The sequence below is a fragment of the Salmo salar genome, unplaced genomic scaffold (assembly GCF_905237065.1).
Source record: "Salmo salar unplaced genomic scaffold, Ssal_v3.1, whole genome shotgun sequence".
NCBI lineage: Eukaryota > Metazoa > Chordata > Actinopteri > Salmoniformes > Salmonidae > Salmo > Salmo salar.
The window spans coordinates 93889-121742 of record NW_025549402.1 but is presented as its reverse complement, the minus strand read 5'-3'; the positions used below and the strand labels follow the sequence as shown (position 1 = coordinate 121742).

The window sequence follows — 27854 nt, the reverse complement described above, 5'->3', positions numbered from 1 at the left end:
GTGTCTGTAGTCTAGTCAGCAGTGTGTCTGTAGTCTAGTCAGCAGTGTGTCTGTAGTCTAGTCAGTAGTGTGTCTGTAGTCTAGTCAGTAGTGTGTGTCTGTAGTCTAGCCAGTAGTGTGTCTGTAGTCTAGCCAGTAGTGTGTCTGTAGTCTAGTCAGTAGTGTGTCTGTAGTCTAGTCAGTAGTGTGTGTCTGTAGTCTAGTCAGTAGTGTGTCTGTAGTCTAGCCAGTAGCGTGTGCCTGTAGTCTAGTCAGTAGTGTGTCTGTAGTCTAGCCAGTAGTGTGTGTCTGTAGTCTAGCCAGTAGTGTGTCTGTAGTCTAGCCAGTAGTGTGTCTGTAGTCTAGTCAGTAGTGTGTCTGTAGTCTAGTCAGTAGTGTGTGTCTGTAGTCTAGTCAGTAGTGTGTCTGTAGTCTAGCCAGTAGCGTGTGCCTGTAGTCTAGTCAGTAGTGTGTCTGTAGTCTAGCCAGTAGTGTGTGTCTGTAGTCTAGTCAGTAGTGTGTCTGTAGTCTAGCCAGTAGTGTGTCTGTAGTCTAGTCAGTAGTGTGTCTGTAGTCTAGTCAGTAGTGTGTCTGTAGTCTAGTCAGTAGTGTGTGTCTGTAGTCTAGTCAGTAGTGTGTGTCTGTAGTCTAGTCAGTAGTGTGTCTGTAGTCTAGTCAGTAGTGTGTGTCTGTAGTCTAGCCAGTAGTGTGTCTGTAGTCTAGTCAGTAGTGTGTGCCTGTAGTCTAGCCAGTAGTGTGTCTGTAGTCTAGTCGGTAGTGTGTCTGTAGTCTAGTCAGTAGTGTGTGTCTGTAGTCTAGTCAGCGTTTAGACCCAGTAGCACTCTGCTGATTAGATCCCCCGACTCTCAAGATCAATAACTAACATCCTCCTCCCCTTCTTCTTCCCCCTCCTCCTCCTTCCCCTCCTCCCCTCCTCCTCCCCCTCCTTCCCCTCCTCCCTCCTCCCCCTCCTCTCCCCCCCTCCTCATCATCATTAAAACTGCTCTTAAAAGATTACATCCACATACTCTCTCTCTCTCTCTCTCTCTCTCTCTACCAGTGGTTCAGTGTGTGTAGGGAGAGTCTCTCTGTCGTAAGCCTGGTCTCTATTATCTTGAGTAGTTAGTAGCCTGTACAGTAGCGCGTTGTTAATAAAGCCTGTTATATCTGACTTCGGGGCTGCAGTTGGTCAGTTCTCTGATGGAGGGAGAGGTAAAGAAGAGAAGGAGGAAGGACCAGATGGTGAATCTGGTGGTTGTGTGTTTGCTCCAGTCTGCTGCGGCCAGCCTTATCACCGGTGAGTGACACACACACACACACACACACCAAATCAAATCATATTGTATTTGTCACATGTGTTGAATACAACTGGTATAGACTTTACCGTGAAATGCTTGCTGAAGTGATGCAGAGTTTAAAAATAATACTTAAAATAAAAAAATAGTAACACGAGGAATGAAATAAAATACACAAGAATGGAGCTATATACAGGAAGTACCAGATCAATGTGGAGCTATATACAGGAAGTACCAGATCAATGTGGAGCTATATACAGGAAGTACCAGATCAATGTGGAGCTATATACAGGAAGTACCAGATCAATGTGGAGCTATATACAGGAAGTACCAGATCAATGTGGAGCTATATACAGGGAGTACCAGATCAATATGGAACTATATACAGGAAGTACCAGATCAATGTGGAGCTATATACAGGAAGTACCAGATCAATGTGGAGCTATATACAGGAAGTACCAGATCAATGTGGAGCTATATACAGGAAGTACCAGATCAATGTGGAGCTATATACAGGAAGTACCAGATCAATGTGGTTATATACAGGGAGTACCAGATCAATGTGGAGCTATATACAGGAAGTACCAGCACCAGATCAATGTGGAGCTATATACAGGAAGTACCAGATCAATGTGGATCTATATACAGGAAGTACCAGATCAATGTGGAGCTATATACAGGAAGTACCAGTACCAGATCAATGTGGAGCTATATACAGGAAGTACCAGTACCAGATCAATGTGGAGCTATATACAGGGAGTACCAGATCAATGTGGAGCTATATACAGGAAGTACCAGATCAATGTGGAGCTATATACAGGAAGTACCAGATCAATGTGGAGCTATATACAGGGAGTACCAGTACCAGATCAATGTGGAGCTATATACAGGAAGTACCAGATCAATGTGGAGCTATATACAGGAAGTACCAGATCAATGTGGAGCTATATACAGGGAGTACCAGTACCAGATCAATGTGGAGCTATATACAGGAAGTACCAGATCAATGTGGAGTTATATACAGGAAGTACCAGATCAATGTGGAGCTATATACAGGGAGTACCAGTACCAGATCAATGTGGAGCTATATACAGGAAGTACCAGTACCAGATCAATGTGGAGCTATATACAGGAAGTACCAGATCAATGTGGAGTTATATACAGGAAGTACCAGATCAATGTGGAGCTATATACAGGGAGTACCAGATCAATGTGGAGCTATATACAGGGAGTACCAGATCAATGTGGAACTATATACAGGAAGTACCAGATCAATGTGGAGCTATATACAGGAAGTACCAGATCAATGTGGAGCTATATACAGGAAGTACCAGATCAATGTGGAGCTATATACAGGAAGTACCAGATCAATGTGGAGCTATATACAGGAAGTACCAGATCAATGTGGAGCTATATACAGGAAGTACCAGATCAATGTGGAGCTATATACAGAAAGTACCAGATCAATGTGGAGCTATATACAGGAAGTACCAGATCAATGTGGAGCTATATACAGGGAGTACCAGTACCAGATCAATGTGGAGCTATATACAGGAAGTACCAGATCAATGTGGATCTATATACAGGAAGTACCAGATCAATGTGGAGCTATATACAGGGAGTACCAGTACCAGATCAATGTGGAGCTATATACAGGAAGTACCAGATCAATGTGGAGCTATATACAGGAAGTACCAGTACCAGATCAATGTGGAGCTATATACAGGGAGTACCAGATCAATGTGGAGCTATATACAGGAAGTACCAGATCAATGTGGAGCTATATACAGGAAGTACCAGATCAATGTGGAGCTATATACAGGGAGTACCAGTACCAGATCAATGTGGAGCTATATACAGGAAGTACCAGATCAATGTGGAGCTATATACAGGAAGTACCAGATCAATGTGGAGCTATATACAGGGAGTACCAGATCAATGTGGAGCTATATACAGGAAGTACCAGATCAATGTGGAGCTATATACAGGAAGTACCAGATCAATGTGGATCTATATACAGGGAGTACCAGATCAATGTGGAGCTATATACAGGAAGTACCAGATCAATGTGGAGCTATATACAGGAAGTACCAGATCAATGTGGAGCTATATACAGGGAGTACCAGTACCAGATCAATGTGGTTATATACAGGAAGTACCAGATCAATGTGGAGCTATATACAGGAAGTACCAGATGAATGTACAAATTCCCTGTCTTATTTCAGTTAGGATCACCACTTTTTTTAAAGAAAGTTAAATGGCAAAATAATAGTAGAGAGTGATTTATTTCAGCTTTTATTTCTTTTTTTAGTTTCGGGTAGCCTTCCACAAGCTTCCCACAATAAGTTGGGTGAATTTTGGCCCATTCCTCCTGACAGAGCTGGTGTAACTGAGTCAGGTTTGTAGGCCTCCTTGCTCGCACACACTTTTTCCGTTCTGTCCACAAATTTTCTATGGGATTGAGTTCAAGTTTGCTTGGGGTCATTGTCCATTTGGAAGACCCATTTGCCACCAAGCTTTAACTTCCTGACTGATGTCTTTCGATTTTGCTTCACTGTATCCACATCCTTTTCCTCCTCATGATGTCATCTATTTTGTGAAGTGCACCAGTCCCTCCTGCAGCAAAGCACCCCCACAACATGATGCTGCCACCCCCGTGCTTCACGGTTGGGATGGTGTTCTTTGGCTTGCAAGCCTCCCCCTTTTTCCTCCAAACATAACGATGGTCATTATGGCCAAACATTTATATTTTTGTTTCATCAGACCAGAGGAAATTTCTCCAAAAAGTAGCATCTTTGTCCCCATGTGCAGTTGCAAAGCGTAGTCTGGCTTTTTATGGCGGTTTTGGAGCAGTGGCTTCTTCCTTGCTGTGCGGCCTTTCAGGTTTGTCGATATAGAACTATTTTTACTGTGGATATAGATACTTTTGTACCTGTTTCCTCCAGCATCTTCAGAAGGTCCTTTGTTGTTGTTCTGGGATTGATTTGCACTTTTCGCACCAAAGTACGTTCATCTCTAGGAGACAGAATGCGTCTCCTTCCTGAGCGGTATGATGGCTGCGTGCTCCCATGGTGTTTATACTTGCGTACTATTGTTTGTACAGATGAACGTGGTACCTTCATACGTTTGTAAATTGCTCCCAAGGATGAACCAGACTTGTGGAGGTCTACAAAAAAGTTTCTGAAGTCTTGGCTGATTTCTTTTGATTGTCCCATGATTTCAAGCAAAGAGGTACTGAGTTTGAAGGTAGGCCTTAAAATACATCCACAGGTACAGCTCCAATTGACTCAAATGATGTCAATAAGCCTCAGAAGCTTCTAAAGCCATGACATCATTTTCTGGAATTTCCCAAGCTGTGTAAAGGCACAGTCAACTTAGTGTATGTAAACATCTGACCCACTGGAATTGTGATAGTGAGCTATAAATGAAATAATCTGTCTGTAAACTATTGTTGGAAAAATTACTTGTGTCATGCACAAAGTAAATGTCCTAACTGACTTGCCAAAACTATAATTTGTTAATATTGAATTTGTGGAGTGGTTGAAAAATGAGTTTTAATGACTCCAACCTAAGTGTATGTAAACTTCTGACTTCAACTGTATTTCATCCTTCAACAAGTCTCCAGAACTGACCGTGTACAAGATGAATGTTCATGAACAGAGCAGATTCACTGGGATGACCTCAGTATGCTGCCAATCATCAACTAGCATGGGATGCTAATATGACTAGGATTATCATCAACTAGCATGGGATGCTAATATGACTAGGATTATCATCAACTAGCATGGGTTGCTAATATGACTAGGATTATCATCAACTAGCATGGGATGCTAATATGACTAGGATTATCATCAACTAGCATGGGTTGCTAATATGACTAGGATTATCATCAACTAGCATGGGTTGCTAATATGACTAGGATTATCATCAACTAGCATGGGATGCTAATATGACTAGGATTATCATCAACTAGCATGGGTTGCTAATATGACGAGGATTATCATCAACTAGCATGGGTTGCTAATATGACGAGGATTATCATCAACTAGCATGGGATGCTAATATGACTAGGATTATCATCAACTAGCATGGGTTGCTAATATGACTAGTATTATCATCAACTAGCATGGGATGCTAATATGACTAGGATTATCATCAACTAGCATGGGTTGCTAATATGACTACGATTATCATCAACTAGCATGGGTTGCTAATATGACTAGGATTATCATCAACTAGCATGGGATGCTAATATGACTAGGATTATCATCAACTAGCATGGGATGGTAATATGACTAGGATTCTCATCAACTAGCATGGGTTGCTAATGTGACTAGGATTATCATCAACTAGCATGGGTTGCTAATTGGAGTAGGATTATCATCAACTAGCATGGGATGCTAATATGACTAGGATTATCATCAACTAGCATGGGTTGCTAATTGGAGTAGGATTATCATCAACTAGCATGGGTTGCTAATATGACTAGGATTATCATCAACTAGCATGGGATGCTAATATGACTAGGATTATCATCAGAGCAATTTACAGTAGTGAATGCATACATTTCATACAATTTCATACATCTTTTTTTCTGTGCTGGCCCCCCATGGGAATTGAACCCACAACCCTGGCGTTGCAAACACCATGCTCTACCAACTGAGCTACAGGGAAGGCTGATATTAAATAATTGCCTCCATGGATATGGTCTGATTTTGGCTAGGCTACTTTGAAACAAGGTAAGACAAGCCTCATAATATGTAGTAAAACGTTCGGATTTCAAACAATTAAATATATATTTTCAAATGTATACTCAATCAAATGTTTTTATAAAACCCTTCTTACATCAGCAGATGTCACAAAGTGCTGTACAGAAACCCAGCCTAAAACCCCAAACAGCAAGCAATACAGATGTAGAAGCACAGTGGCTAGGAAAAACTCCCTAGAAAGGCCAGAACCTAGGAAGAAACCTAGAGAGGAACCAGGCTATGAGGGGTGGCTAGGAAAAACTCCCCTAGAAAGGCCAAAACCTAGGAAGAAACCTAGAGAGGAACCAGGCTGTCTCCAGCTCATTGCAAAGTGGGGTGTGATGCGCAGATGAAGCCTGCCTTCACCTTGTCTACGCATTTCCTGTTTGAGATGCTGTAGCAACAGCTGTCCCTCTGTCTGACAGATTTTCCACTCAGAGGATCTGTATCTGGATGCTGTACCCATGTGATAAATAAGATACATAACAAATACACTGTAAACACGCACCAATTTAATTCCACTACATTTGAGAAAGTCATGTATAGACCGATAAGCATGACCAATCAAATGTATTTACAGTACTGTGAAAAAGTTTTAGGCAGGTGTGAAAAAAAAGCTGTAAAGTAAGAATGCTTTCAACACTAGACATGTTAATAGATTATATTTATCAATTACCACCCTTTGCCTTCAAAACAGCATAAATTATTCTAGGTATATTTGCACACTGTTTATGAAGGAACTCGGCAGGTAGGTTGGCCCAGACATCTTGGAGAACTAACCACAGATCTTCTGTGGATTTAGGCAGCCTCAGGTGCTTCTCTCTCTCCATGTGATCCCAGACAGACTCGATGATGTTGAGATCAGGGCCATATACCATCACTTCCAGGACTCCTTGGTCTTCTTTACACTGAAGATAGTTCTTAATGACTTTCGCTGTATGTTTGGGGTCGTTGTCTGTATGTTTGGGGCCGTTGTCATGCTGCAGAATACATTTGGAGCCAATCAGATTCCTCCGTGATGGTATTGCATTTTAAAAATTATTATTATTATTTTTTACATTTTATTTTACTAGGCAAGTCAGTAAAGAACCAATTCTTATTTACAATGATGGCCTAGGAACAGTGGGTTAACTGCCTTGTTCAGGGGCAGAGCAACAGATTTTTACCTTGTCAGCTCGGGGGATTCAATCTAGCAACCTTTCAGTTACTGGCCCAACGCTCTAACCACTAGGCTACCTGCCTCCCCTCCGCTCTAACCACTAGGCTACCTGCCTCCCCTCCACTCTAACCACTAGGCTACCTGCCTCCCCTCCACTCTAACCACTAGGCTACCTGCAGCCCCTCCACTCTAACCACTAGGCTACCCTGCCGGCCCTCCACTCTAACCACTAGGCTACCTGCCACCCCACTAGGCTAACCACTAGGCTCTAACCACTAGGCTACCTGCCGCCTCACTAGGCTAACCACTAGGCTAACCACTAGGCTACCTGCCGCCTCACTAGGCTAACCACTAGGCTAACCACTAGGCTACCTGCCGCCTCACTAGGCTAACCACTAGGCTCTAACCACTAGGCTCTAACCACTAGGCTCTAACCACTAGGCTCTAACCACTAGGCTACCTGCCGCCCCACTAGGCTCCAACCACTAGGCTCTAACCACTAGGCTCTAACCACTAGGCTACCTGCCACCCCACTAGGCTCCAACCACTAGGCTCTAACCACTAGGCTCTAACCACTAGGCTCTAACCACTAGGCTACCTGCCACCCCACTAGGCTAACCACTAGGCTCTAATCACTAGGCTCTAACCACTAGGCTAACCACTAGGCTACCTGCCGCCCCACTAGGCTCTAACCACTAGGCTACCTGCTGCCCCACTATGCTACCTGCATGATGGATAAGTATCTGCCTGTACGTCTCAGCGTTGAGGAGACCATTAACTCTGACCAAATCTCCAACTCCATTTGCAGAAATGCAGCCCCAAACTTGCAAGGAACCTCCACCATGCTTCACCTGCAGACACTCATTCGTGTACTGCTCTCCAGCCCTTCGATGAACAAACTGCCTTCTGCTGCAGCCAAATATTTCACATGTTGACTCAGGAGTCCAGAGCATCTGCTGCCATTTATCTGCACCCCAGTTCCTGTGTTTTCGTGCGTAGTTGAATCGCTTGGCCTTGTTTCCACGTCGGAAGTATGGCTTTTTGGCCGCAAGTCTTCCATGAAGGCCACTTCTGACCAGACTTCTCCGGACAGTAGATCGGTGTACCAGGGTCCTACTGTTTTCTGACAATGCTGATCTGATGACACTGCTGGACATCTTCCCGATTGCGAAGGGAAGTGACGCATGATGTGTCTTTCATCTGCTGCAGTAAGTTTCCTTGGCCGACCACTGCGTCTACGGTCCTCAAAGTTTCCCGTTTCTTTGTGCTTCTTCATAAGAGCTCTGGACAGCACATCTGGAAACCCCTGTCTGACTTGACATTTCTGCCTGGAAGAGACCTTGCTGATGCAGTATAACTACCTTGTGACTTGTTGCTGTGCTCAGTCTTGACTTTAGACAGTAAACTGTCTTCAGAAACCTCATCTTGTTAGCTGAGTTTGGCTGTTCTTCGCCCAGTTTAATTCCTCCTACACAGCTGTTTGTGTTTCAGTTAATGATTGCGTTTCAACCTGCATATTGAATTGATGATCATTAGCAGCTGTTTGGTATAATTGTTTAATCACCTGACTATATGCCTACAAAATCCCTGACTTTGTGCAAGTGTACCTCGAAGAATTGATGCTGTTTTGAAGGCTGCGGTGGTTCATTTCTTTACTATCAAATGAGGACAGACAAACTTATCACACAAGTCAGAGTTATACTTAAACTAAATCTTTAATGGTGAGAGCTTTGCAATAGCAATGGCTGGTGGACGCATCACCGTCTCTGATGATCCGTTGGGAGCGCCGAGACAAAAGTACAAAGATCTTTTATAGCCAAGATACACCCCTTTCAACCTACATGACGAACAACAGATATATAGAATAGGTCACAAGGTTAAGATTTATATGAAAGATATCTATAAAACATAGCAGACAGCAACTGCTGGGTCAACAGTTTTCATTGTGTAGACCAGTGTCTGGTCCTCCTACTCCAAACTGGACCCGTCTCTCCCTGGTACGGTATAGAACAGACCAGTGTCTGGTCCTCCTACTCCAAACTGGACCCGTCTCTCCCTGGTACGGTATAGAACAGACCAGTGTCTGGTCCTCCTACTCCAAACTGGACCCGTCTCTCCCTGGTACGGTATAGAACAGACCAGTGTCTGGTCCTCCTACTCCAAACTGGACCCGTCTCTCCCTGGTACGGTATAGAACAGACCAGTGTCTGGTCCTCCGACTCCAAACTGGACCCGTCTCCCCTGGTACGGTATAGAACCGACCAGTGTCTGGTCCTCCTACTCCAGACTGGACCCGTCCCTCCCTGGTACGGTATAGAACAGAACCATTAGCTCATGTCCTCTGGAATGCTCTTAAGGGTTTATTACCCAAAGACATCGTAAATCTCCTCTGTCAGCATTATCTCCCAGAGGCCCATCCTCAGTAAGACACACACACAATAGTTAACAAAACACTCTATTCTGTCAAATAAAACAACCATGATGCAATAAAAGCATTATAACATAATCTTGCAATTTTGCCACCATAAGGCAAAAGGTGGTCACGACAAATATGGATTTGATTTAGATTTTTCGTCTGTCACTTTGCATTTAGTTAATTGATAAATATAATCTATTAACATGTCTAGTGTTGAAAGCATTCTTAATTTACAGCATTTTTTTCACACCTGCCTCCAACTTTTGCACAGTACTGTACATTGACTGGTATTGCCATCAGTGAAGAGGCTGGGATTTTTTTTCTTCTCCAGGGCAACTGGCCTGCGCCAACTTTATTAATTGGCTTTTCTGTTTTTTTAGCGGCTAAAAGCCGTCTATCGGAAACCCTACCTCACACATACCACAGACAGACACACACACTTTCACACACAAGTACACAATTGTTTTTTATATAGCCTTGTAAGCGTAACAAGCCTTACTATACAGACAGTGATGTTACAGTACGCTGTTAATTAATCCAGACAGTGGTGTAACAGTACGCTGTGAATTAATCCAGACAGTGATGTTACAGTACGCTGTTAATTAATCCAGACAGTGGAGTTACAGTACGCTGTTAATTAATCCAGACAGTGGTGTTACAGTACGCTGTTAATTAATCCAGACAGTGGTGTTACAGTACGCTGTTAATTAATCCAGACAGTGGTGTTACAGTACGCTGTTAATTAATCCAGACAGTGGAGTTACAGTACGCTGTTAATTAATCCAGACAGTGGAGTTACAGTACGCTGTTAATTAATCCAGACAGTGGTGTTAATTAATCCAGACAGTGGTGTAACAGTACGCCGTTAATTAATCCAGACAGTGCTGTTAATTAATCCAGACAGTGATGTTACAGTACGCTGTTAATGAATCCAGACAGTGATTCTGCAGTAGTCTCATCATCCTACAAGTCTTGCCAGAGCAGAAATGCTGCATTAAGCTCATCACAGACAGCTATGGTTGACAGTGAGGCTGCAGCATTATCCTAGAGACTGTTCCTCAGATACAGACAGTGGTTGGTTCTCTATCATCTCTGTTCCTCAGATACAGACAGTGGTTGGTTCTCTATCATCAGATACAGACAGTGGTTGGTTCTCTATCATCAGATACAGACAGTGGTTGGTTCTCTATCATCAGATACAGACAGTGGTTGGTTCTCTATCCTCAGATACAGACAATGGTTGGTTCTCTATCATCTCTGTTCCTCAGATACAGACAGTGGTTGGTTCTCTATCATCAGATACAGACAGTGGTTGGTTCTCTATAATCAGATACAGACAGTGGTTGGTTCTCTATAATCAGATACAGACAGTGGTTGGTTCTCTATCATCAGATACAGACAATGGTTGGTTCTCTATCATCAGATACAGACAGTGGTTGGTTCTCTATCATCAGATACAGACAGTGGTTGGTTCTCTATCATCAGATACAGACAATGGTTGGTTCTCTATCATCAGATACAGACAGTGGTTGGTTCTCTATCATCAGATACAGACAATGGTTGGTTCTCTATCAGATACAGACAGTGGTTGGTTCTCTATCCTCAGATACAGACAGTGGTTGGTTCTCTATCCTCAGATACAGACAGTGGTTGGTTCTCTATCAGATATAGACAGTGGTTGGTTCTCTATAATACAGACAGTGGTTGGTTCTCTATAATACAGACAGTGGTTGGTTCTCTATCATCAGATACAGACAGTGGTTGGTTCTCTATCATCAGATACAGACAGTGGTTGGTTCTCTATCATTAGATACAGACAGTGGTTGGTTCTCTATCATCTCTGTTCCTCAGATATAGACAGTGGTTGGTTCTCTATCCTCAGATATAGACAGTGGTTGGTTCTCTATCAGATACAGACAGTGGTTGGTTCTCTATCATTAGATACAGACAGTGGTTGGTTCTCTATCAGATACAGACAGTGGTTGGTTCTCTATCATTAGATACAGACAGTGGTTGGTTCTCTATCAGATACAGACAGTGGTTGGTTCTCTATCATTAGATACAGACAGTGGTTGGTTCTCTATCAGATACAGACAGTGGTTGGTTCTCTATCCTCAGATATAGACAGTGGTTGGTTCTCTATCAGATACAGACAGGGGTTGGTTCTCTATCATCTCTGTTCCTCAGATACAGACACTGGTTAGTTCTGTCTTAGGCTTGGTAGGTATACCATATATACCGGGGTACTTGGTACCATATATACCGGGGTACTTGGTACCATATATACCGGGTACTTGGTACCATATATACCGGTACTTGGTACCATATATACCGGTACTTGGTACCATATATACCGGTACTTGGTACCATATATACGGTACTTGGTACCATATATACCGGGTACTTGGTACCATATATACCGGTACTTGGTACCATATATACCGGGTACTTGGTACCATATATACCGGGGTACTTGGTACCATATATACCGGGGTATTTGGTACCATATATACCGGGTATTTGGTACCATATATACCGGTACTTGGTACCATATATACCGGTACTTGGTACCATATATACCGGGGTACTTGGTACCATATATACCGGTACTTGGTACCATATATACCGGGGTACTTGGTACCATATATACCGGGGTACTTGGTACCATATATACCGGGTACTTGGTACCATATATACCGGGGTATTTGGTACCATATATACCGGGTATTTGGTACCATATATACCGGTACTTGGTACCATATATACCGGGGTACTTGGTACCATATATACCGGGGTATTTGGTACCATATATACCGGGGTACTTGGTACCATATATACCGGGGTATTTGGTACCATATATACCGGGGTACTTGGTACCATATATACCGGGGTACTTGGTACCATATATACCGGGGTACTTGGTACCATATATACCGGGGTACTTGGTACCATATATACCGGTACTTGGTACCATATATACCGGGGTACTTGGTACCATATATACCGGGGTATTTGGTACCATATATACCGGTACTTGGTACCATATATACCGGTACTTGGTACCATATATACCGGTACTTGGTACCATATATACCGGTACTTGGTACCATATATACCGGTACTTGGTACCATATATACCGGTACTTGGTACCATATATACCGGGGTACTTGGTACCATATATACCGGGTATTTGGTACCATATATACCGGTACTTGGTACCATATATACCGGTACTTGGTACCATATATACCGGTACTTGGTACCATATATACCGGTACTTGGTACCATATATACCGGTACTTGGTACCATATATACCGGTACTTGGTACCATATATACCGGGTACTTGGTACCATATATACCGGTACTTGGTACCATATATACCGGTATTTGGTACCATATATACCGGTACTTGGTACCATATATACCGGTACTTGGTACCATATATACCGGTACTTGGTACCATATATACCGGTACTTGGTACCATATATACCGGTACTTGGTACCATATATACCGGTACTTGGTACCATATATACCGGTACTTGGTACCATATATACCGGGTACTTGGTACCATATATACCGGTACTTGGTACCATATATACCGGTATTTGGTACCATATATACCGGTATTTGGTACCATATATACCGGGGTACTTGGTACCATATATACCGGTACTTGGTACCATATATACCGGTATTTGGTACCATATATACCGGTACTTGGTACCATATATACCGGGTACTTGGTACCATATATACCGGGTACTTGGTACCATATATACCGGGTACTTGGTACCATATATACCGGTACTTGGTACCATATATACCGGTACTTGGTACCATATATACCGGTATTTGGTACCATATATACCGGTACTTGGTACCATATATACCGGGGTACTTGGTACCATATATACCGGTACTTGGTACCATATATACCGGTACTTGGTACCATATATACCGGTACTTGGTACCATATATACCGGGGTACTTGGTACCATATATACCGGGGTACTTGGAAAAATCCACGGGACGGTTTTTCAATACCATTGAAATTATTTCTTTGAATTTTTTTTAAAGAATTAGAATATTTGTTGCTACTTTTTAAGTGTTGTGCAGCATGCGCTAGGTGATCTAATTACAGTATGGAATTCGTAAATTAAATGTTTGCCAGCTAGATATCTTGTAGCTATTAAGATAATTGTCTAAAATGTGCTAAATGTTCTGCAGTTGTGGATTTGGTTTGCTAATTTACAGTGTCGTAGCTATTTAGCTATCTAGCTAAGTGGTTAGCGTCTTCCAAAATCAAGCATTCGCTTGGTAACAGCAGAGAATCCCCTCCTGAATCAAGAGCCTTTATGTCTAATATTAGTTGTGTGTGTGCAGCAAAATATGAATAGCATTTTTGAGTTAATTGTATACTTGTATAGTTTAGGTCAGACACTATAAAATGTTCACAATACGCTCATTAGCATTTAGTTAGCATTCTCTATGGGATTGTACATGTACTTGTTAGCATTGCTAACCTTTGGATTACAGATGATCAGTGGGGTTTAAAACAGCACCCCTTGTGTTCAGTGCCGGTAGTACTGAATATCCAGGTATACCGCCCTAGCCCAGTCTCTCTCATCTACATCAGAATGTTGTTGATGTTATTATGTTGGAAGTGGATTTCATTTAACACAGAAATATAACATGAAATAACATGACATTAACTGGCCCCTCTCTCTCTGTCTGTCTGTCTGTCTGTCTGTCTGTCTGTCTGTCTGTCTGTCTGTCTGTCTGTCTGTCTGTCTGTCTGTCTGTCTGTCTGTCTGTCTGTCTGTCTGTCTGTCTGTCTGTCTGTCTGTCTGTCTGTCTGTCTGTCACTCCATAGCAGAGTTCTTTGAAGTCAGAGGTGAGGTGCAGGGTTGTTTATTAACCAGTATGAATAAAAAAATGGCTGGCCCAGTTTAGCTAGTTATTTATAATGTAAATTTCTCCATCGATGGACGTAGCATTAGTAACAGTGTGTGTGTGTGTGTGTGTGTGTGTGTGTAGGCCAGCGTGTGTGTAGGGTGGACCGGGCCCGGCCCTGCTATAAACTGGCCTATTTTTCTGACCCTGGACGGCGACTCAGCTTCCTGGAGGCGAAGCTAGCGTGTCGCCGTGACGGAGGAGAGCTGCTGAGCGTGGAGTCACCGGCCGAACAGCGAATCATAGAGCAGCTAGTCAGCGAGCTCCGTCCCTCCGACGGAGACTTCTGGATTGGCCTACGTCGTAACCATGGTGACACGGAAAACGTCGACGACTGTCCCTCACAGTACTACTGGACCGACGGGAGCCCCGCCTCCTTCAGGTGGGTCTGCTTTAAGCCACGCCTCCTTCAGGTGGGTCTGCTTTAAGACTCGCCTCCTTCAGGTGGGTCTGCTTTAAGCCACACCTCCTTCAGGTGGGTCTGCTTTAAGCCTCGCCTCCTTCAGGTGGGTCTGCTTTAAGCCACGCCTCCTTCAGGTGGGTCTGCTTTAAGCCACGCCTCCTTCAGGTGGGTCTGCTCTAAGCCTCGCCTCCTTCAGTTGGGTCTGCTCTAAGCCACGCCTCCTTCAGGTGGGTCTGCTCTAAGCCACGCCTCCTTCAGGTGGGTCTGCTTTAAGCCACGCCTCCTTCAGGTGGGTCTGCTCTAAGCCCCGCCTCCTTCAGGTGGGTCTGCTCTAAGCCCCGCCTCCTTCAGGTGGGTCTGCTCTAAGCCACACCTCCTTCAGGTGGGTCTGCTTTAAGCTCCACCTCCTTCAGCTGGGTCTGCTTTAAGCCCCGCCTCCTTCAGGTGGGTCTGCTTTAAGCCCCCCTAAAGCACACACATCCCTGGGTCGCTCCCCTTTTCAGTTCGCTGCAGCCAGCGACTGGAACGAGCTGCAACAAACACTCAAACTGGACCGTTTTATCTCCATCTCTTCATTCAAAGACTCAAACATGTTGTTCTGCTACCATGTTGTTCTGCTACCATGTTGTTGTCATGTTGTGTTTCTACCATGTTGTGTTTCTACCATGTTGTGTTTCTACCATGTTGTTGTCATGTTGTGTTGCTACCATGCTGTGTTGTCATGTTGTGTTGCTACCATGCTGTGTTGTCATGTTGTGCTGCTACCATGTTGTTGTCATGTTGTGTTTCTACCATGTTGTTGTCATGTTGTGTTGCTACCATGTTGTTGTCATGTTGTGTTGCTACCATGTTGTTGTCATGTTGTGTTGCTGCCATGTTGTTGTCATGTTGTGTTGCTACCATGTTGTTGTCATGTTGTGTTGCTGCCATGTTGTGTTGTTGTCTTAGGTCTCTTTATGTAGTGTTGTGTTGTCTCTCTTGTTGTGATGTGTGTTTTGTCCTACATTTTGATTTTTAATCCCAGTCCCGTCCCCGCAGGAGGCCTTTTGCCTTTTGGTAGGCCGTCATTGTAAATAAGAATTTGTTCTTAAACTGACTTGCCTAGTAAAATAAAGGTTAAATAAAACATAAAAAATACAGTTAAACTTCACTTCCTTCAGGTGAGTCTGCTATTAGCCACGCCTCCATCGTCTGGGTCGGCTATTAGCCACGCCTCCATCGGCTGGGTCGGCTATTAGCCACGCCTCCATCGTCTGGGTCGGCTATTAGCCACGCCTCCATCGTCTGGGTCGGCTATAAGCCACGCCTCCATCGTCTGGGTCGGCTATAAGCCACGCCTCCATCGTCTGGGTCGGCTATAAGCCACGCCTCCATCGTCTGGGTCGGCTATAAGCCACGCCTCCATCGTCTGGGTCGGCTATTAGCCACGCCTCCATCGTCTGGGTCGGCTATTAGCCACGCCTCCATCGTCTGGGTCGCTATTAGCCACGCCTCCATTGTCTGGGTCGGCTATTAGCCACGCCTCCATCGTCTGGGTCGGCTATTAGCCACGCCTCCTTCGGCTTACATGCAATAGTTCATATAATAATAGATAGCAGTGTGTAACTTTACGTTTGTGTGTGTTACTGTGTGTTACTGTGTGTGTTACTGTGTGTTACTGTGTGTTACTGTGTGTGTTACAGTGTGTGTTTGTTCCTGTGTGTGTGTGTGTGTGTGTGTGTGTGTGTGTGTGTGTGTGTGTGTGTGTGTTTGTTCCTGTGTGTGTGTGTGTGTGTGTGTGTGTGTGTGTGTGTGTGTGTGTGTGTGCGTGTGTTAGGAACTGGCACCTGGACGAGCCGTCCTGTGGATACGAGGTGTGTGTGGTGATGTACCACCAGCCGTCCGCCCCTCCAGGCCTCGGAGGACTCTACATGTTCCAATGGAACGATGATAACTGTGACACCAAGAACAATTTCATCTGCAAGTACACAGCAGGTACACACACATACACACACACACACACACACGCACGCACACGCACGCGCACGCACGCACACAGATGACAGTACACAGCAGCCACCCCTCAGAGCCTGGTTCCTCTCTACCCAGTACAGCCAGTAGAGGACTGGCCACCCCTCAGAGCCTGGTTCCTCTCTACCCAGTACAGCCAGTAGAGGACTGGTCACCCCTCAGAGCCTGGTTCCTCTGGTCTACCCAGTACAGCCAGTAGAGGACTGGTCACCCCTCAGAGCCTGGTTCCTCTGGTCTACCCAGTACAGCCAGTAGAGGACTGGCCACCCCTCAGAGCCTGGTTCCTCTCTACCCAGTACAGCCAGTAGAGGACTGGCCACCCCTCAGAGCCTGGTTCCTCTCTACCCAGTACAGCCAGTAGAGGACTGGCCACCCCTCAGAGCCTGGTTCCTCTCTACCCAGTACAGCCAGTAGAGGACTGGTCACCCCTCAGAGCCTGGTTCCTCTGGTCTACCCAGTACAGCCAGTAGAGGACTGGTCACCCCTCATAGCCTGGTTCCTCTCTACCCAGTACAGCCAGTAGAGGACTGGCCACCCCTCAGAGCCTGGTTCCTCTGGTCTACCCAGTACAGCCAGTAGAGGACTGGTCACCCCTCAGAGCCTGGTTCCTCTGGTCTACCCAGTACAGCCAGTAGAGGACTGGTCACCCCTCAGAGCCTGGTTCCTCTGGTCTACCCAGTACAGCCAGTAGAGGACTGGCCACCCCTCAGAGCCTGGTTCCTCTCTACCCAGTACAGCCAGTAGAGGACTGGCCACCCCTCAGAGCCTGGTTCCTCTCTACCCAGTACAGCCAGTAGAGGACTGGCCACCCCTCAGAGCCTGGTTCCTCTCTACCCAGTACAGCCAGTAGAGGACTGGTCACCCCTCAGAGCCTGGTTCCTCTGGTCTACCCAGTACAGCCAGTAGAGGACTGGTCACCCCTCATAGCCTGGTTCCTCTCTACCCAGTACAGCCAGTAGAGGACTGGTCACCCCTCAGAGCCAGGTTCCTCTCTACCCAGTACAGCCAGTAGAGGACTGGTCACCCCTCAGAGCCTGGTTCCTCTGGTCTACCCAGTACAGCCAGTAGAGGACTGGTCACCCCTCAGAGCCTGGTTCCTCTGGTCTACCCAGTACAGCCAGTAGAGGACTGGCCACCCCTCAGAGCCTGGTTCCTCTGGTCTACCCAGTACAGCCAGTAGAGGACTGGTCACCCCTCAGAGCCTGGTTCCTCTGGTCTACCCAGTACAGCCAGTAGAGGACTGGTCACCCCTCAGAGCCTGGTTCCTCTGGTCTACCCAGTACAGCCAGTAGAGGACTGGCCACCCCTCAGAGCCTGGTTCCTCTCTACCCAGTACAGCCAGTAGAGGACTGGCCACCCCTCAGAGCCTGGTTCCTCTCTACCCAGTACAGCCAGTAGAGGACTGGCCACCCCTCAGAGCCTGGTTCCTCTCTACCCAGTACAGCCAGTAGAGGACTGGTCACCCCTCAGAGCCTGGTTCCTCTGGTCTACCCAGTACAGCCAGTAGAGGACTGGTCACCCCTCATAGCCTGGTTCCTCTCTACCCAGTACAGCCAGTAGAGGACTGGCCACCCCTCAGAGCCTGGTTCCTCTGGTCTACCCAGTACAGCCAGTAGAGGACTGGTCACCCCTCAGAGCCTGGTTCCTCTGGTCTACCCAGTACAGCCAGTAGAGGACTGGCCACCCCTCAGAGCCTGGTTCCTCTCTACCCAGTACAGCCAGTAGAGGACTGGCCACCCCTCAGAGCCTGGTTCCTCTCTACCCAGTACAGCCAGTAGAGGACTGGCCACCCCTCAGAGCCTGGTTCCTCTCTACCCAGTACAGCCAGTAGAGGACTGGCCACCCCTCAGAGCCTGGTTCCTCTGGTCTACCCAGTACAGCCAGTAGAGGACTGGTCACCCCTCAGAGCCTGGTTCCTCTGGTCTACCCAGTACAGCCAGTAGAGGACTGGTCACCCCTCAGAGCCTGGTTCCTCTCTACCCAGTACAGCCAGTAGAGGACTGGCCACCCCTCAGAGCCTGGTTCCTCTGGTCTACCCAGTACAGCCAGTAGAGGACTGGTCACCCCTCAGAGCCTGGTTCCTCTCTACCCAGTACAGCCAGTAGAGGACTGGTCACCCCTCAGAGCCTGGTTCCTCTCTACCCAGTACAGCCAGTAGAGGACTGGTCACCCCTCAGAGCCTGGTTCCTCTCTACCCAGTACAGCCAGTAGAGGACTGGTCACCCCTCAGAGCCTGGTTCCTCTCTACCCAGTACAGCCAGTAGAGGACTGGTCACCCCTCAGAGCCTGGTTCTTCTGGTCTACCCAGTACAGCCAGTAGAGGACTGGTCACCCCTCAGAGCCTGGTTCCTCTGGTCTACCCAGTACAGCCAGTAGAGGACTGGTCACCCCTCAGAGCCTGGTTCCTCTGGTCTACCCAGTACAGCCAGTAGAGGACTTGCCACCCCTCAGAGCCTGGTTCCTCTGGTCTACCCAGTACAGCCAGTAGAGGACTTGCCACCCCTCAGAGCCTGGTTCCTCTCTACCCAGTACAGCCAGTAGAGGACTTGCCACCCCTCAGAGCCTGGTTCCTCTGGTCTACCCAGTACAGCCAGTAGAGGACTGGCCACCCCTCAGAGCCTGGTTCCTCTCTACCCAGTACAGCCAGTAGAGGACTTGCCACCCCTCAGAGCCTGGTTCCTCTCTACCCAGTACAGCCAGTAGAGGACTGGCCACCCCTCAGAGCCTCGGTCCTCTCTACCCAGTACAGCCAGTAGAGGACTGGTCACCCCTCAGAGCCTGGTTCCTCTGGTCTACCCAGTACAGCCAGTAGAGGACTGGTCACCCCTCATAGCCTGGTTCCTCTCTACCCAGTACAGCCAGTAGAGGACTGGTCACCCCTCAGAGCCTGGTTCCTCTGGTCTACCCAGTACAGCCAGTAGAGGACTTGCCACCCCTCAGAGCCTGGTTCCTCTGGTCTACCCAGTACAGCCAGTAGAGGACTGGTCACCCCTCAGAGCCTGGTTCCTCTGGTCTACCCAGTACAGCTAGTAGAGGACTGGCCACCCCTCAGAGCCTGGTTCCTCTGGTCTACCCAGTACAGCCAGTAGAGGACTGGTCACCCCTCATAGCCTGGTTCCTCTCTACCCAGTACAGCCAGTAGAGGACTTGCCACCCCTCAGAGCCTGGTTCCTCTCTACCCAGTACAGCCAGTAGAGGACTGGCCACCCCTCAGAGCCTGGTTCCTCTCTAGGTTTCTTCCTAGGTTCCTGCCTTTCTAGGGAGTTTTTCCTAGCCACCGTGCTTCTACATCTGCATTGCTTCCTGTTTGGGGTTTTAGGCTGGGTTTCTGTACAGCACTTTGTGACATCGGCTGATGTAAAAAGGGTTTTATAACTGATTGATTGTGTTGTGTTCCAGAGATGGCTCCGGAACCCTCCCCCAACACTGCACACCCAGGTAACAACACTACTTAAAGTGTCTGAATATTCATGGTATTAATGAGGTCTGAATATTAATAGGTACACTACATTACCAAAAGTATGTGGACACCTGCTCGTTGAACATCTCATTCCAAAATCAAGGGTATTAATATGGAGTTGGTCCCCCCTTTGCTGCTATAACAGCCTCCTCTCTTCTGGGAAGGCTTTCCACTAGATGTTGGATCATTGCTGCTATAACAGCCTCCACTCTTCTGGGAAGGCTTTCCACTAGATGTTGGAACATTGCTGCTATAACAGCCTCCACTCTTCTGGGAAGGCTTTCCACTAGATGTTGGAACATTGCTGCTATAACAGCCTCCACTCTTCTGGGAAGGCTTTCCACTAGATGTTGGAACATTGCTGCTATAACAGCCTCCACTCTTCTGGGAAGGCTTTCCACTAGATGTTGGAACATTGCTGCTATAACAGCCTCCACTCTTCTGGGAAGGCTTTCCACTAGATGTTGGAACATTGCTGCTATAACAGCCTCCACTCTTCTGGGAAGGCTTTCCACTAGATGTTGGAACATTGCTGCTATAACAGCCTCCACTCTTCTGGGAAGGCTTTCCACTAGATGTTGGAACATTGCTGCTATAACAGCCTCCACTCTTCTGGGAAGGCTTTCCACTAGATGTTGGAACATTGCTGCGGGGACTTGCTTCCATTCAGCCACAAGAGCATTAGTGAGGTCGGGCACTGATGTTGGGTGATTAGGTCCTGGCTCACAGTCGACGTTCCAATTCATCCCAAAGGTGTTAGATGGGGTTGAGGTCAGGGCTCTGTGCAGGCCAGTCAAGTTCTTTCACACCGATCTTGACAAACCATTTCTGTATGGATCTTGCTTTGTGCACGGGGGCATTGTCATGCTGAAACAGGAAACTGTTGCCACAAAGTCGTCTAGAATGTCATTGTATGCTGTAGAATTAAGATTTCCCTTTACTGAAACTAAGGGGCCCAAACCATGAAAAACAGCCCCAGACCATTCCTCCTCCACCAAACTTTACAGTTGGCACTATGCATTCGGGCAGGTAGCGTTATACTGGCATCCACTAAACCCAGATTAATCTGTCAGACTGCCAGATGGTGAAGAGTGATTCATCACTATAGAGAACACGTTTCCACTGCCCCAGAGTCCAATGGCGGCGAGCTTTACACCACTCCACCCGATGCTTGGTATTGCACATGGTGATCTTAGGCTTGGAAACCCAATTCAGGAAGTTCCAGACGAACAGTTCTTGTGTTGCTGTTGCTTCCAGAGGCAGTTTGGAACTCGGTAGTGAGTGTTGCCACCGACGACAGATGATTTTTGTATACGCTACGCACTTCAGCACTCGGCTGTCCCGTTCTGTAAGCTTGTGTGGCCTACCACTTTGCAGCTGAGCCGTTGTTGCTCCTAGACGTTTCCACTTCACAATAACAGCTCTTACAGTTGACCGGGAGCAGCTCTAGCAGGGCAGAAATTTGACGAACTGACTTGTTAGAAATGTGGCATCCTATGATGGTGCCACGTTGAAAGTCACTGAGTTCTTCAGTAAGGCCCATTCTACTGCCAATGTTTGTCTATGGAGATTGCATGGCTGTGTGCTCGATTTTATACACCTGTCAGCAACGGGTGTGGCTGAAATAGCCGAATCCACTAATTTGAAAAGGTGTCCACATACTTTTGTATATATAGTGTATGTCTATATATACATACAAACAGTGTACAAAGCACTGTACACAATATTAGGAACACCTTCCTAATATTGAGTTGCACCCCACCACACCCTGTTCAAAGGCACTTAAATCTCATGTCTTGCCCTCTGAATGGCTCAGTTGTCTCAAGGCTTAAAAATCCTCTTTAACTCGTCGTCTACACTGATTGAAGTGGATTTACCAGGTGACATCAATAAGGGATCATAGCTTTCACCTGGATTCACCTGGGCAGTCTGTGTCATGGAAAGAGCAGGTGTTCATAAAGTTTTGTCCCCTCAGTGTGTGTGTGTGTGTGTGTGTGTGTGTGTGTGTGTGTGTGTGTGTGTGTATATATATATAGAAATAGAATAGAAAGAGGAGTGGGAGGCCCCGGTGCACAACTGAGCAAGAGGACAAGTACATTAGTGTCTAGTTTGAGAAACAGACGCCTCACAAGTCCTCAACTAGCAGCTTCATTAAATAGTACCCACAATACACCAGTCTCAACGTCAACAGTGAAGAGGCGACTCCGGGATGCTGCCCTTCTTGGTCAAAGTTGCAAAGAAAAAGCCACATCTCAGACTGGCCAATAAAAATAAAAGATTAAGATGGGCAAAAGAACACAGACACTGGACAGAGGAACTATGCCTAGAAGGTCAGCATCCCGGAGTCGCCTCTTCACTGTTGACGTTGAGACTGGTGTTTTGCGGGTACTATTTAATGAAGCTGCTAGTTGAGGACTTGTGAGGCGTCTGTTTCTCAAACTAGACACTAATGTACTTGTCCTCTTGCTCAGTTGTGCACCGGGGCCTCCCACTCCTCTTTCTATTCTGGTTAGAGCCAGTTTGCGCTGTTCTGTGAAGGGAGTAGTACACAGCGTTGTACGAGATCTTCAGTTTCTTGGCAATTTCTCTCATGGAATAGCCTTCATTTCTCAGAACAAGAATAGACTGACGAGTTTCAGAAGAAAGTTCTTTGTTTCTGGCCATTTTGAGCCTGTAATCAAACCCACAAATGCTGATGCTCCTTATACTCAACTAGTCTAAAGAAGGCCAGTCTTATTGCTTCTTTAAATCAGAACAACAGTTTTCAGCTGTGCTAACATCAATTGCAAAAGGGTTTTCTACTGATCAATTAGCCTTTTAAAATGATAAACTTGGATTAGCTAACACAATGTGCCAATGGAATACAGGAGTGATGGTTGCTGATAATGGGCCTCTGTACGCCTATGTAGATATTACATAGAAAATGTTCATTTCGGGGCCTCCCTAGTGGCGCAGTGGTCTAAGGCACTGCATCGCAGTTCTAGCTGTGCCACACGAGATTCTGGGTTTGAGTCCAGCCTCTGTCGCAGCTGGCTGTGACCAGGAGACTCATGGGGCGGCGCACAATTGGCCCAGCGCTGTCCAGGTTAGGGGAGGGTTTGGCCGGCAGGGATGTTCTTGTCCCATCGTGCACTAGCGACTCCTGTGGCAGGCCGGGTGCAGTGCAAGCTGACACGGTCGCCAAGTGTATGGTGTTTCCTCCGACACATTGGTGCTTCTGGGTTAAGCATTGTGTCAAGAAGCAGTGTGGCTTGGTTGGGTTGTGTTACGGAGGACGCACGGCTCTCGACCATCGCCTCTCCCGACTCCGTACGGGAGTTGCAGCGATGAGACAAGACTGATAACAGAAAAAATGGGCAATTTTTTTTTTTAAATCAGCCGTTTCCAGCTACAATAGTCATTAACAATGTACACTGTTCTGGTCAATTTGAAGTTAATTTCATGGACCAAAAATCTTTAAAAAACAAAACATTTCTAAGTGACCCCAAACTATTGAACGGTAGTGTGTGTATATATAAGCATAGATAGATAGATATAACTAAATGACTGAGTATAGATAGATATAACTAAATGAATATGTATATACTGTTGAAGTCGAAAGTTTACATACACTTAGGCTGGAGTCATTAAAACTCATTTTTTTCAACCACTCCACAAATTTCTTGTTAACAAACTATAGTTTTGGCATGTCGGTTAGGACATCTACTTTGTGCATGACACAAGTAATTTTTCCAACAGTTGTTTACAGACAGATTATTTCACTTATAATTCACTGTATCACAATTCCAGTGGGTCAGAAGTTTACAAGTTTACATACACTAAGTTGACTGTGCCTTTAAACAGCTTGAAAAATTCCAGAAAATGATGTCATGGCTTTAGAAACTTCTGATAGGCTAATTGACATCATTTGAGTCAATTGGAGGTGTACCTGTGGATGTATTTCAAGGCCTACCTTCAAACTCAGTGCCTCTTTGCTTGACATCATGGGACAATCAAAAGAAATCAGCCAAGACCTCAGAAAAACAATTGTAGACTTCCACAAGTCTGGCTCATCCTTGGGAGCAATTTCCAAACGCCTGAAGGTACCACGTTCATCTGTACAAACAATAGTACGCAAGTATAAACACCATGGGAGCACGCAGCTGTCATACCGCTCAGGAAGGAGACTCGTTCTGTCTCCTAGAGATGAACGTACTTTGGTGCGAAAAGGGCAAATCAATCCCAGAACAACAGCAAAGGACCTTGTGAAGATGCTGGAGGAAACAGGTACAAAAGTATCTATATCCACAGTAAAACGAGTCCTATATTGACATAACTTGAAAGGCCGCTCAGCAAGGAAGAAGCCACTGCTCCAAAACTGCCATAAAAAGCCAGACTACGGTTTGCAACTGCACATGGGGACAAAGATGGTACTTTTAGGAGAAATTTCCTCTGGTCTGATGAAACAAAAATAGAACTGTTTGGCCATAATGACCGTCGTTATGTTTGGAGGAAAAAGGGGGAGGCTTGCAAGCCGAAGAACACCATCCCAACCGTGAAGCATGGGGGTGGCAGCATCATGTTGTGGGGGTGCTTTGCTGCAGGAGGGACTGGTGCACTTCACAAAATAGATGGCATCATGAGGAGGAAATGGATGTGGACACAGTGAAGCAAAATCACAAGACATCAGTCAGGAAGTTAAAGCTTGGTCGCAAATGGGTCTTCCAAATGGACAATGACCCCAAGCATACTTCCAAAGTTGTGGCAAAATGGCTTAAGGACAACAAAGTCAAGGTATTGGAGTGGCCATCAGAAAGCCCTGACCTCAATCCCATAGAAAAAGTGTAGGCAGAACTGAAAAAGTGTGTGTGAGCAAGGAGGCCGACAAACCTGACTCAGTTACACCAGCTCTGTCAGGAGGAATGGGGCTACCAGAAACGTTTGACCCAAGTTAAACAATTTAAAGGCAATGCTACCAAATACTAATTGAGTGTATGTAAACTTCTGACCCACTGGAAATGTGATGAAAGAAATAAAAGCTGAAATAAATCATTCTCTCTACTATTATTCTGACATTTCACATTCTTAAATAAAGTGGTGATCCTAACTGACCTAAGACAGGGAATTTTTACTCGGATTAAATGTCAGGAATTGTGAAAAACTGAGTTTAAATGTATTTGGCGAAGGTGTATGTAAACATCCAACTTCAACTACATGAGTATAGATATATATAACTAAATGACTATGAGTATAGATATATATATAACTAAATGACTATGAGTATAGATATATATATAACTAAATGACTATATATAGATAGATATAACTAAATTAATGAATATTAATATTCCTGTCTACAGAGGCTCCTCCCCTATCTCTGTCACCCCTGCCCACGACCTTTGACACCGAAGAGAAGAGACAGACCCCAGGTACCCTCGACCTCTTACCATGTGTGTGTTTTTTGTGTGTGTGCATGTCTCTGAACTGTGTGTGTGTCTGTTTTCAGCTCTGAACATGGTTTACATGGTCCTGCCCGCCATCCCGTTGTTGACGGTGTTACTAATAGCAACTGTGGTCTTCTGCTTCAAGCTGCTGGCTCGACGGTGAGGAGCGAGTACTAACTAGCGTGAGATAGACTGGTAGAATGGATAGCGTTCATACTACCAGACTGAGAATAATGCATTGATTGATTTAGTGACTGTCTATATATAGCTTTTCCAGAAGCTCATAGTTTGTCTCTGTGTGTAGGAGGAAGCAGCGTGAGCAGCAGACAGAGGCGTGTCCCAGCGAACCGGGGTCCTGTCAAAGCTCCGCCCAGCCGCCTGACGTCTACAACGTGATTCGCTCCCAGCAGGAGGCCGACCTGGCTGGAACACGCCCCCACACCAAGAACACTTCCTTCTTAGGTGAAAATATGTTTTATTATCACTGGTGTAGTGTAATGTGGTGTTGTACAGGGTCAGTGTAATGTGGTGTTGTACAGGGTCAGTGTAATGTGTTGTTGTACAGGGTCAGTGTAATGTGGTGTTGTTGTACAGGGTCAGTGTAATGTGGTGTTGTACAGGGTCAGTGTAATGTGTTGTTGTACAGGGTCAGTGTAATGTGTTGTTGTACAGGGTCAGTGTAATGTGGTGTTGTACAGGGTCACTGTAATGTGGTGTTGTACAGGGTCAGTGTAATGTGGTGTTGTACAGGGTCAGTGTAATGTGTTGTACAGGGTCAGTGTAATGTGGTGTTGTTGTACAGGGTCAGTGTAATGTGGTGTTGTACAGGGTCACTGTAATGTGGTGTTGTACAGGGTCAGTGTAATGTGGTGTTGTTGTACAGGGTCAGTGTAATGTGGTGTTGTACAGGGTCACTGTAATGTGGTGTTGTACAGGGTCAGTGTAATGTGGTGTTGTTGTACAGGGTCAGTGTAATGTGGTGTTGTACAGGGTCAGTGTAATGTGTTGTTGTACAGGGTCAGTGTAATGTGTTGTTGTACAGGGTCAGTGTAATGTGGTGTTGTTGTACAGGGTCAGTGTAATGTGGTGTTGTTGTACAGGGTCAGTGTAATGTGTTGTTGTACAGGGTCAGTGTAATGTGGTGTTGTTGTACAGGGTCAGTGTAATGTGGTGTTGTTGTACAGGGTCAGTGTAATGTGGTGTTGTACAGGGTCAGTGTAATGTGGTGTTGTACAGGGTCAGTGTAATGTGGTGTTGTACAGGGTCAGTGTAATGTGGTGTTGTACAGGGTCAGTGTAATGTGGTGTTGTACAGGGTCAGTGTAATGTGGTGTTGTTGTACAGGGTCAGTGTAATGTGGTGTTGTACAGGGTCAGTGTAATGTGTTGTACAGGGTCAGTGTAATGTGGTGTTGTTGTACAGGGTCAGTGTAATGTGGTGTTGTACAGGGTCAGTGTAATGTGTTGTTGTACAGGGTCAGTGTAATGTGGTGTTGTACAGGGTCAGTGTAATGTGGTGTTGTACAGGGTCAGTGTAATGTGGTGTTGTACAGGGTCAGTGTAATGTGGTGTTGTACAGGGTCAGTGTAATGTGGTGTTGTACAGGGTCAGTGTAATGTGGTGTTGTACAGTGTCAGTGTAATGTGGTGTTGTACAGGGTCACTGTAATGTGGTGTTGTACAGGGTCAGTGTAATGTGGTGTTGTACAGGGTCAGTGTAATGTGGTGTTGTACAGGGTCAGTGTAATGTGGTGTTGTTGTACAGGGTCAGTGTAATGTGGTGTTGTACAGGGTCAGTGTAATGTGGTGTTGTTGTACAGGGTCAGTGTAATGTGGTGTTGTACAGGGTCACTGTAATGTGGTGTTGTACAGGGTCAGTGTAATGTGGTGTTGTACAGGGTCAGTGTAATGTGTTGTACAGGGTCAGTGTAATGTGGTGTTGTTGTACAGGGTCAGTGTAATGTGGTGTTGTACAGGGTCACTGTAATGTGGTGTTGTACAGGGT

The 27854-nt window shown here is 45.8% G+C and overlaps 1 protein-coding gene across 1 annotated transcript in view; it reads left to right on the top strand.

The window, feature by feature from the left end:
• The first annotated feature begins 1044 nt into the window (after positions 1-1044).
• LOC106563960 (layilin) overlaps positions 1045-27854 on the top strand; it is a 42352-nt gene continuing 15542 nt past the window's right edge. The window contains exons 1-8 of the mRNA XM_045713307.1: positions 1045-1276; positions 14477-14497; positions 14641-14938; positions 16776-16933; positions 20369-20407; positions 25769-25837; positions 25915-26011; positions 26157-26314. Of these exons, the coding sequence (XP_045569263.1) occupies positions 1180-1276; positions 14477-14497; positions 14641-14938; positions 16776-16933; positions 20369-20407; positions 25769-25837; positions 25915-26011; positions 26157-26314 (937 nt within the window). The 5' untranslated portion in view covers positions 1045-1179. The remainder of the gene's footprint in view (positions 1277-14476; positions 14498-14640; positions 14939-16775; positions 16934-20368; positions 20408-25768; positions 25838-25914; positions 26012-26156; positions 26315-27854) is intronic.